General features: G+C 42.6%; 1 protein-coding gene across 1 annotated transcript; it reads right to left on the reverse strand.

The window, feature by feature from the left end:
- Positions 1 to 4,096: 4,096 nt before the first annotated feature.
- On the reverse strand, positions 4,097 to 4,504 carry LOC104278419 (neurocalcin-delta; the record flags this gene model as incomplete). Its single annotated transcript, XM_009875389.1, has 1 exon — positions 4,097 to 4,504. A coding segment is annotated over exon 1 (378 nt), but the record flags the coding sequence as incomplete, so codon positions are not given.
- Positions 4,505 to 12,444: the final 7,940 nt, after the last annotated feature.

Raw genomic sequence — 12,444 nt, forward strand, 5'->3', positions numbered from 1 at the left:
TTGCTGAGGACACAGCTGCGCTGGGCAGGGCACGTCTCCAGGATGGAGGATCACTGCCTCCCTAAGGTTGTGCTCTGTGGTGAACTGGCCACTGGCTGCTGCAACAGAGGAGCCCTGAAGAGGAGATACAAGGACTCTCTGAAACAAAACCTCGGTTTTGGCCATATTGGCTACCATCAGTGGTCCACCCTGGCCTCCAGTCGGGAGACGTGGAGACGCACCATCCATAATGCTGCTGCCTCCTTTGAGAACGCACGTAGGATTAGTCTCGAGGAGAAAAGACAATGCAGAAAGAACCATGCCTCGCCAATACCGCCTAAGGAGACTTTCCACTGTGCCTTTTGCAGCCGCACTTGCCTGTCCCGCATCGGCCTATTTAGCCATCAGTGCGCTTGTAGCAAGTGTGGGTAGAGCCCTTCCCATATCTTCGTTCACGAAGCCTAGCCATGATGAAATATATGGGAGACGTGAAAAGCATTTCTTTAGCAGAAGAATCTCAGAGGATCTGTGGTGAGGACGGTCAAGAGGAAACATCTTCCTACAGTATTTTGAAGATGTGCTATGCGTTCTTTTATTAGGCTCTGCAGTCATAAGCCCACCACTAAGATCATTTGAGTTACGTAATCCTTCAAACTGTGCAGCTGTCTCCATGTGGACAGCTCGTAGAATCACAGAATCACTAAGGCTGAAAAAGATCTCTAAGATCATCCGGTCCAACCATCAGACCAACACTACCATGACCACTAAACCATATCCTGAAGTGCCATGTCTACATGTTATTTGAACACCTCCAGGGATTGTGACTCCACCATTTCCCCGGGCAGCCTGTTCCAATGCTTCACCACTCTTTCAGTAAAGAATTTTTTTGCTAATATCCAAACTAAACCTCCCCTGGCGCAACTTGAGGCAATTTTTTCCTGTCCTATTGCTAGTAACTTGCGAGAAGAGACCAACATCCTGTCTCTAAGCAGGGATTTTTGGAGACGTGGTGAGACTGTGACAGGCTGGGCATACGTGGTTAACAGCATTATGGTAAATGGAGCTTAAAGGAATACAGACGCTTTCCCCACCAACTTGTTGCTTTGGCGGGCTTCAAACAGCTGTTATGGACCATTCATGTTCATGTCCTTGGCAGGTGGACAGTTACTAGGGCTGCTCTGAGTCACAAAATTATTTAGGTTGGAAAAGACCTTGAAGATCGTCAAGTCCAGCTGTGAACCTGGAGATGCCAAGTCCACCATTAAACCACATCCCATGAAGCATCTTAACCAGTAGCTTTGTTGTTTCAGTGCTACTTCTGCTAACACTCTTACCACAAGCACCTTCTTGCAATGTTGCGCAAGAATGCAATACCTGATTGCCTATAGGGGCTTCAGATTAGGTCAGAACATGAGAAAGGAATTGCAAGGAATCACCAGCATAATGGTGAGAATGATCATAGAAAAAAGACTTTCAAAGAACAAAGAAAAATAAACCAAAAAAGAAGAAAAACACGACTTGCCCCTATGTTATTTAAGACACAGTAATCCCATAGTAACGAGGGTAGTATTTTTCTGTGAAACTAAAACTTTTGGATTTATGGTGTTTCTTTTAGCATTCATTTTGATGTATTGTCTTATGCAAAAATCCCCATGAAAACATAATAAATCCTACTATATCAATATGCAGATGTATACTAGATAAAAGACGTGTAATAGGTTCCTCTGAGACATATATCAGGGACATAACAGAGTTCTGTTTTTCACTATCAGAAAGACTGTGATGGCTGAGGGTCCCCAGGAAGGCATTTGATACAGAATGCTGTCTTTCCATACTAAAAAAGAATATTTTGTAAATGAAAGTGACAGTTGCTAGCTGGTTTTTTTGTTTGTTTGTTTTATTACTATTTTATAAGCCTAACCACTCTACAAAGTTCAAAGGAACCTCTCAAAAAAGCAGAAAAATATGCTCATCTACTTCAGTTTCACATATCTGCAGGGACTATGCAACAAATTCTACCATACTAGGGGGAGCTATGGGTGGCCAGTGCAATACAGGGAGATCACGGTGACCATATAAAACTGAAAGAGGAGAAGAGGGTGAGATCTATAAGTACATTGGCTCATAGGAACTTCCATCACAGAAAGGAAACTGGACTGGAAAACTGACTGGAAAACTGCTGATAGTCCATGGTACAGAAATGATGGTTGCTTAGGCTTATTAGCCTGTTTACTTGCCTCACATGTGGTCCCTCAAAATGTGAGGAGAGAATAAATGAGAGAAAGCATTGCTCAGTTGAGTTTCAGGTGCAATCTGAAAGGAAAAGAGAGCCAAACCTCCCAAGCAGTGCAATGGGAGGGCTAGAATGTGAGGCTGAGAGCTGTTTGCAGTCAAAATATTGCTCAGGGTTGGATGTACAACCTGACAAAATGTCACCCGACACTGATCCCTGTGTTGCAGTTTCATCTGATGATGGCATCATGGTTGTAAAGGACAATGCTATGATTTGGTACCAACACAACCATGAGGAAGGGCCAGAGCACTTCAGCCTCTAATCACACTGGTGAGCAGCTCTGGGGTAACTAGAAGGTGCTGGCTTTGTTGGTTTTCCCTTCGCTCACCACAGAGAGTCCAGCCATTAAATTTTACATGAACATTTTTGTCGCCTTGATTTGTAGACCTTCTGGTCTATAAGGCTTGTGCTGCCATTCATCACTGAGACCTTCTCAGGCTACTTGACAGCACCAAGGGGTCCTGTGGTCCCTGGGACATCTTCTCCTGAGGAGCAGATGCTTGCCTGGGTTTGGCTCTTTCTCTTTGCTTTGTACTTTGCTAGTTCTTTTGGGACTCTTTTTGTTTTCTCATGAGGAGAAACACAGCTAGAAAAACAATAATTGACAGCCTGTTTACCCTAACCAGGGGAGAGGAAGCTTTGTAAGGAACAGAGTATTTGCTAACACAAATATTCCGTGGGGTTTGCCATGGCAGAGAGACAGGGAGGTCTCTGCGTCTGAATACAATCCTGCTCCTTAACTCAGACACGGGAACGCAAACCAGAATAAACGAAAGATGAAGCAACAACCCCACACTCGCAGCTGAGCTTTGTACCTGGTCTTGTCACAGCAGTACAAGCGTTAGGGCTGCCTGCTGTTGAGGATGTGGGAAGAGCCCAGGTAGAACGACAAGGGCACCGCGCTTTAGGTTGACTCCGTGCACGCAGTTTGCCATCACAGCCTGTAATTTATGTACATTCCTTTCCCTCAAATTCCAGCACAAATATAAGTTTGAATAATATCGTGCATATATAGCACTTCAACATTTCCAGTAAAAAAAAGAATCTTGACAACAGACTTTTTTTTTTTCTCCAAACACTGATGCGTTATACAGACTCAAGCTGTGTAAATATACTACCATACCAAAATGTTTTAGAGCTTTCAGCAGAGTGATGTTCCTCAAGGGTAAAAACATGTTAGAGGAAGCTGAACTGAGGTGAGACTGCTAGTAATACCACAAGAAAAACGCATCCAAAGAAGCTGTGTATGGAATTATTGACTACCAAGATAAGGTTCATCTATACTGGTAACTTAATGTGAAGACAGCTAGTATGATATTAAGTATGCAGACCTCACTGGAATTAGGCAGACAGATGCTTTTTAAAATATGTGAACTAGCTCTTCATAACAGCATGGTTTCAAAGTAGTTTTGTTTCTTATTGTGGAGGGAGCCTTCCTTCCTTAAAAGTACACTACCTGGTTCATCTAAGACATCTACTTAGTCCAATTGTAATTAAGCATAATTGATAGCGACTTCCCAGAGGACAAAGTCACATGTATCAGAAGGCTGGCTGCTGTGCTCCAGCCCAACAGATCTCCCAAGCGAGTTCCCACGCAGTGTGTGCTCAGGAAAACTTGTAATAGATAGCAAATGCTGTAGCTTGAATAGTGACGCGATTTTTGCCTAATGAAATAATGCTTTATATTCAAGCAGTTATACACAGAATCGAGATTATAAAACCCAAAATGCTGCCAGAGTTTTTCATTCAGTGTCTCACTGCAACATTGCTTCATAATTTGTTTGGAAGGAGGGAGGCCAAGGGGTGCCTCCAAGCAACACGTACCTGCACGATTTCCAGCATCTCTGACTTGCTGATGTAGCCGTTCCCGTCGAGGTCGTACATGCTGAAAGCCCACTTCAGCTTTTGCTCCAGTTTACCTCTTGACGTTACGCTCAAGGCTATGATGAATTCTCTGAAATCTATTGTCCCATCTCCGTTGGCGTCAAAAGTACGGAATACGTGTTCCGCAAACTTAGAAGCGTCCCCATAAGGGAAGAAGTTCCCATATATTTTTTTAAACTCCTCCATAGATAAATGTCCACTTGGACAGTCTCTCAAGAAGCCTTTGTACCACTCCTGGATCTCATGTTCCGTAAAGTCTGTACTTTCTAGCAAATCTTGCATGACTTCAGGGCGTAGTTTGCTGTTTTGCTTTCCCATATTGGTGTCAAAATACTACCTGCAGAGGAAAAGCAAACACATATGAATTATTATTATTAAATGTTATTATTAATAATTGTTACCTTGTTGGCTGTAGAGGAACAGTATGTTGGATTCCGAGCTTTCTCATCATAGTTGTCTCCTGGGAACAATTGAAACTTTGGGCAGCGTCTGCTACTATGAGTACACTGTGAAAAAATAAACAAGCCTCATCTATGTGTTGATTACAATTGTTTTTTTCACAATGTGGAGAACTGTAATTATGTTGAACTTATTGCCAACCTTCTTTGCCTTTCAAATCACAAGATAAGCAATAGATGCTGCAAGGTGTAGCTGATCGGTCGCTGTGTGTTGCAGCACACCCTAAATCCCAGTCAGCCAGATATCTCAAGGGCCTGAATGAGATACATATTTTTGTACCTCTGCTGGAAACCAGGTTGCTACAAGGGACTATGTTCACTTGGTTTTCCTCCAAAATGGGACCAAGGTGCATCTGCAGTGGCCACAGAAACCAGGAGCTCCAAAGCCCTTTTAGATATGTCTTTGTAGCCAAAATCAAAAAGCGCAACCCAGAAGTTGCCTCTCTTGTTTGGCATGGACCAATTCCTATTTTAGTTCAAATTATAGGTAAAATCTGAAAGGATTTTATCAGTGGTGGATTATCCTACACTAAACTGTCACTGTAGTTTTTAATTCTCCTTGTAGCCAGAAATTTGATCTATTACAAAGTAATAGTAATCTAGGTGGTCACAGCTCCTGGCAAAAAAAATCTCTTTAAAAAAAAAAAGGAAGAGGAAAAAAAAGTACCCAGGCAACACAACTGGAAATTAGTTTTCCCTAAATTAACCATTAAGAAATATTATTTGATACAACTTGTGTTAAATCACCTTAATTATATTTTATTTAAGGCAAGTTGCTGCATATCACATTGTGCAGCAGATTTACTAATGACTGATGGCCTTTAGCTTTTAACTTTTGGAATGTGTTGACTCCAAAAGGCAACATCATCAGTTTTACTGGAAGTTTGGCATTAAAGCCAAATTGTGGGGAGCTATTCTCTATTGACAGAAATCTGCCTGAGAATTTGTCATGAGAATGACAGTCACAGCTAAAATCTGATATGTGAATAACCTAAGCAGATTTGCAAAATCATTTATACAAGACTTACATGCTGTTATCAGAAAGGAGTCTCTGGACAACAGAGACAGATTTACGAACGATGTCTGAAGTGGCTAATGAGCACTGATTAAAATGTCCTTTTTAGACCAAGGTAATACTTTAAAAAAATGAAGAATAATGCAGTATCATCACATGTCAGAAGCTGCTAGTGAGAAGCTAATCTACTGTTTCTGCTATTTGGTACTGGGAAGAAGAAACTGAGGATCCCTGGGGCTGATGTTAATTGTTTCCTGTGGCGAGAAACTCTTTTTCCACAAGGTGAATTTGAACTCCCTGAGGTTCTAACTCCTTATTCTCCTGTGTTCTCAGACCAAAATGATCAAAAAGCTTTATCACCCAAGGGTAAAATGGTGTGATCCATCCTAAATCCGTCTGTGTCTCCACAGGATCCACTGATGGCTTTCTGATAACTAGATGTCGAGTCTAAACTTGTTGCCTGTACAGCTGATGGAGAATAGGCTCCCTGTTCAGAGAGAGGAGGCTGAAAGGGGTGAGGAGTCCTGCCCACTGGGAGCCTGTCCATCTTCTGACCATTTCAGGGACCTGGGTGACTACCTTGATCCAGCTCACTGTGGGGGGGGCTGGACTAGGTGACCTTTAAAGGTCCCTTCTAACCACAGTGTTCTATGATTCTATCAAAATTGTGTCTTTTTCTCCAAAGTGTCCCCAAAGCACTTGGAAAGTGGAAGATGCCACCTCAAAGGTAATTTTTTTCTATAGCTTTTCCTCCTTCCATCCCAGTCAAAACATATAGCACAGTTTTTAAGGAACCCATTCTCTTAATACTCTGAAAATAAACGAAATAGTCCCTGTTTTATAGGTCCAGTCCAACAGCTGTTGAGGCAGCTGAAGGTTGTGATGCCTTCAATGGGTGTTGGATGGGATCCATAATAAACAACCTGGGAATTAGCTGAGTGAAAGGATTACATTAGGGCAGCCGGACGGGCTTATGTCAGGCAAAACAACATGAGCAGGGTCTGCCAGCAGCATGAAAAAGCAACTGGACAAGTGAAGTGGCCAGGCTCAGTTTAGAGCGGCACAGGTTTAATAAAAAAACAAACCAATAAAATCCCCAGAGCAGGTAGCAGCTACCCACACTCACAGTTGGCAGCTACTCTGTGGCCCCAGGGGCTGCACAGCTTTCAGATCAGTAGAGTAGAAAGGGAAGATCTCTGGCAAATGAGCAAGCCAGCTGCAGTAGGAGTGAGGTGACATCAGCAATAAAATCCCTTGCTGCTTTTTAATTTTGCAGATATTTGAAAAGGCAAAACTCAGCTTGCACACTTCCAGTCTGGAGTCTTTTGGAAAATAAAATAGTGAGGTAACGTGCAAGCAGTGGCCTTTAAGAGGTAGCCAATAAGAATGTGTTTCAATCCAAGAAATTATACCTTATGCACATGACTGCAAGGTGCAACATATTTTTACCAAATAATAAAAAATACAGAATAGTAGAATGCTATGCATTGCATTTGTAGGAGAAAAACATCACCACCAGAAACCCCAATGTTCTCCAGGCACAAAGGGAGAGCTAACCATATGTGACTTGCAGTAAAGGGTTGAAATTCACAGCCGCTGTGAAGCCGGGCAGCGCAGTCAAAACCAGTAGGATTATTTCTGAGTCCACTTCTGATGAATTTGTATCATGTTCTTTGCCCTCCAGATTGTTCTGTATTAATAGGTGGTGTTCTAGGAACTGTAGTGATGGGATTTATTGTGCCCATTCTTTCAGCAACAGATCAAAATGCTTTTGCAGTCCAAGTACAGAAAATCCTTGAAGACACTTTAAGATCCTTATAATCACTTCATACGCTGCTGCCTGCCTCTTCAGGATAGATGAGATTATGGGCAGAGTACAGGGAGCTAAGAGAAAGTCAGCTAACAATGACAGCAATAAACACACAGAACGAAATAAAGCTGGTCTGATTTTAGGCATTTTTCCACACTGTGAAACTTTCAAATTTCTGTTAAACAGTTAAATGTTAAAAATACAACAGGTAAACAGTGAACGCAATCACAGTGGTAAAGGAAAATATTGACAATACTGAGAAATAAACATTGTAGGTGTATAAAACAAAGATAAATTAAGCATCTAATGATTATGTTTAGTTGCATTTCTACAATTTCTTCCTCTGATACAATGTTGTCACACATCACAAATGAATGACTTCCAATATGGGACAACATGACATACAAAAATATGAAGGACTTAGTTCTGAAGGCTATGTTGTTTGGTAAAAGAGTGCAATGTGTTTGTGGCTTGAAGGGTTGCTTCCATTTCAGGCAACAACTACAGAAGATGAAAAAGGAAAGAATTTCTGCTGTGTGGTTGCTATGGAAAGAATCTCTGTTCACCAGTTATTGTAGGAAATGTCAGAGCACTGCTCCAAGAAGTGAGTAGTTAGAGCACCTAATCAGGTGCAGGTGCTGAGTTTTTAAGATAAAACTGAAGACAGAGCTGTCTGACAAACAGGCTGTGACAACCCAGCATATAAGAGATTAAATAAATGAGGTAGTGACCCCACACCGACCGACTTTCCCTGCAGTGCAGTATATTGTGTGCAGACAGGACACTGAAGCTGTTACAGCCTGCTCCTCGAATGGGGAGAACTGACTGGACAGAAAGGCAATGAACATTGATTCTATTAGGTGTCTCTTGTCAGCAGTTTGCTGCTGCTCACATACAGTTGTTACCTTGATCTGAAACCTCTGGGTAAGACAAACGCGTTGCCTGCTTAAGCAACAGCCTCACAGTTGCTGTGAAGCTGCAGCAGCCAAGCACATGCAGCGAACCCATCACTGTGTGAATGCAATGCACACCTTTAAACATACTTCCTTAAAAGAAATAAAATTTCTTTTTTTCTGTTGAGGGTTCATTATAACAAGCAAGTGCTAGCAACACACTTCTAACAATGCTCTTGCTCTTCAAATTCGACACCTGTCATATAAAGATAACCCTATTTTATTTATTTTTCTTAATTGAACTCAGTCTTCCAAAGACAACAAGACACCATAACTTTGATTGAGGCTTAAATCTGAAGGAAAATCCAGTGCTGAGAAAAATTATGAGTCAGGGACATATATAAGGGATCTGCTGCTCTAAAAATGGAGAGTTTAGAATATTATCAGAGCTAACAGGGTACAAAACACCTGAAAGGTGTAAAGAATCAGTCTGAAGACAAGTCCTGCCTGACATACTTCCAGCAGGGACAATAAGGCAAACCACACCATAGCCATGGCTACAGAGACTAAAGATAATGGCAGGTAAGTTTTCAGAAAGAAGAAATGAAAGCTCCATTTTCTTATTTCAGTGTTATTCCACAATTTAAAATAAGAAAGCACTAGATAACAAAACATGAGCTTTAGAGAACAATCTTTCAGTGGCAGAGAGATGACACTGGACAATGCAGGAAGCCTTTAACACAGCTCATTTATACAGTCCTAAAGTCAGAGGATGCACACAGAGGTGTGGGGCATGGATGGAGAAAGTTTCAGTAACACACTGATAAAGTGAGGATGCTTCTCCAGCATAGCTGAGAGACAGCTGGATCATGGACACACCAGTACCAGCTTATCTGACTCGTAGTATAGCTATGTAATATTACAGAAAACAGGCATGAACCACCTTGTTATTGTTTGCCTCAGAAACTGCTGTTTCTTGATTTCTTACACACAGAGTCTGACCTGTTTCCAAGAAATAATCCACTTTCCGGGTCAATGCTGTTTTTGACATTTCTAACACATAATTTGAGAGTTTCCTTGAGACTAGCAATTGTGGGATTTCAACTTCTGCCAAGCAGCTGAAGAAGTTCCTGGTGACCACTGGAATGAACCAAAGGCTGAGCAGGACAACAGCATCACTGAATCAGCACTGCTACCCGACAGTCACAAAAAAGCAGCTCTCCAGCATGAGTCAGACCCCTGTGGCAATGCCTAATGACTCGTCTGCCGTACCAGCACTTTCTACAGACTCTGCGGTTCTCCACTCACTGTCACCGCTGTCTTTTTTCCCCTGGAGTAATTGCTGATCACTTCTAAAACCTGGACATGTGACAGGTGGACTCATACACACCATCAATCTCTCAAGCTGTCTACACATCTGCATACTGCAGGCATCTCACCTTCTTTCATGTCATACCCACCAGCAGTCATCTCCTGTCACTGCATACCAGCCACCACAGCACGGCATACCGGGCTCCCACAAGCTAAATTCTGCTGCCATCACTTTCTGCCACTCCTTCCAGTTGCTTCTCTTGCCTGTCACTGTGCAACTACGTTCTGTTACAAGCTCGAAGGAAGGGTGCCGCTCTGTCCTTGTTGACCAAACCTTCCAACACCCATCCCCTTACCCTGCAATAAGCCAGGGGGAGGGATGTCAGGGGCAGACTGCAGTGCATCTCAGAGTGTGGGACTTTGTCTGGGGATGTGCCCCCAGGACTTCCAGGTCAAAATTTTGCCTTGTTCTCCGCACTTCACAGAGTTAGAGTTACTCTCCTCCTCTGCCAGCTGCTATCACTGCTCAACAGGGCTTCAGATACCAAGTACCAGCTCACAAATCACAGCATTGGCAGCCTCTGTAAATTTCTGCTGTAGTTTGTGATCCAACGCACTCACATTTCCAGATGCATCTCTGGTTCCTCTTTGTCTGCACCCTTTCAAAATGGGGGAAGGTCTGTACATTTACACAAGTCAAGGCCTTTGTGAACACATTCTGGTATAAAAGCCCTGTTTCCTTCATAAGGTCAGTTATTCCTCCAGGCTGTAGCACTGCTAACTGCTGTACAAGCTATGTAATGAGATGGTCGAAAGCAGCAGCTATCTCAAATGACACATTCTTTTCCCATCTGTGGATGCTGTTTCCCTGTGGCTGGAACACCAGCGTTGCCATGGCCTGGTCGTGGATGCAAAACCAACAGTGTATGTGGGCTGTACACTGTCATCTTGCAGCTTCCCAGTGAGACTCAGGTGAGCAAGGCTCAGTGATCTCTGTCATGCCCCAGCATTGGGGTAAACTCTGTAATCATTCCCTGAGCTCCCGATGAGCAGGTCAGGCAGAATGCTCCTCCTCTGCATCCCTCTCATTTTGCCTTTCTGATGTTCACAACCTCAGAACCACATCCAGTGCTGCTCTCCCCTCTGTTGTTGGAAATGTCATTGTCAGTGCAGGATCCCACGAGTGGGACATAATGCTTTTGATCGCAGCAGCAGCAGTGCTGGGAAGAAAAACTTCACACGTTTTAGCCTCCTGCAGTGAAGGGCAAGTGCCACCTGGTCAAGAGATTTTTTCTTTCTTGATCTCACAGAAAATCACCCTGCAGGCTCTTGGAAGCAGCCACTTTGTTTCCTTCTGGCCATTTCTAGTTTGTTTGCACATGTTCATTTGAGTAACCAGTGTGGCAATTCTTGCCAAGAAAGACTTTTAAATTTTTTTTAAAAAACAGCATCTTGGAACATTTTTGAAAGAAAATTAAACTTATTAAAAATCACAGAGGGACTTAGCAAAAAAATAAATATACACAGAATAAATTTTTGAGCCTTGCAGTCGTCAATTTTTCTGCTTACATTGGCAAACAGCACAAAATGGATAAAATTCATGAGCAAGATTCATTAAAAAAATCTGACATTCTCTTGTCAATATTCACAAGGAACAGTGATAAACAGGTTTGCAGTGCAGTATAACAAGTACCCAATGCCTGAAACATGTAGTATACAGTGAAGCTTCTGGCTAAAATTATAGCTGATGTTAAAGAGCAGAAAGGAAGAATAATGAAGAGGAAAAGGTGTGGATGGAATCATCATTCAATATTTATGCTTTATACTTTAGTATTTATGCTTTATTTGTAAATAGAAGGAAGAGGAGACACATACCATCCTGCTACCTACTGGTACTTCATAACGTGTTCATCACAATAAATTTCATTCATTTTGTATTGGGCTCTTAGTTTGACTCCAGGATCCTGATGTTTTCACTGTTGTGAGTTACTGTTTTGTTTTGTGTCACCTGCCTGCTCCTCCAGCCCTCTTTACTGGGGATTCTTCCCCTACAAAGGGTGTCCCTAATTGCTCCTCTGACAGTACTTGTTCTGTGCTTTCCTTCTATGGTCCCCAGGAGAATCTCAAGACAAGAAATAAAAGTAAAACCTTATCGCTCTGTGTTTTAGTTGAGGTCCAAGCAGGAGCAGCTGCACAGAGTTCATGTGCTTCAAACTTGGAGGCACTTACAGACATTGAACATCAAAAACTCAGGCTCTTATCCCTTCAGATTTGCCCTGGCAGAGAAATGTTACAGCTGCTCCACGTTGTCTCCTGTTTCTCTTTATTGTAATTCCTTTGTGCATTTTAGCCATAAGCACTGGTGTGGGGCAGGAGGAGGGAGAAGCAGCAGAAAGGCAGTGGCCCCGTCAATAAATGCCAGTGCCTTACGATCAGGGTTTTCAGTATCAATGGGTTAACTAGATAACAGCCTAGTGCTTATCATGTTATGCTCAGCAACACCCAGGGGTCTCAGCTAGGATTGTTTTGAGACCAGTACGGGGTGTTTCAGCCTTGAGCAGTGAAAAGGATGATGTGTTCCCCACTCCTTCTGCATCAGCTTCAGCATTGCTGGGTGCTTGCAGAGAAGGTCTGCATTTTAAGAGCATTTCCTGTAAGCCTGAGCATGTGGTATGAGAGAAATGACTCGGCACAAGTATTTCTAGTATTGGGTTTGTGGGGACAAAAGACCGTTAGGCGGATTTGCACAGCAAGGCATATCGTTCAGTGACTTCTCTCACATTTAGGGTTGGTCACTCTTT

This window comes from Apaloderma vittatum, unplaced genomic scaffold, assembly GCF_000703405.1.
Source record: "Apaloderma vittatum isolate BGI_N311 unplaced genomic scaffold, ASM70340v1 scaffold42788, whole genome shotgun sequence".
In the NCBI taxonomy this organism is placed as follows: Eukaryota; Metazoa; Chordata; class Aves; order Trogoniformes; family Trogonidae; genus Apaloderma; species Apaloderma vittatum.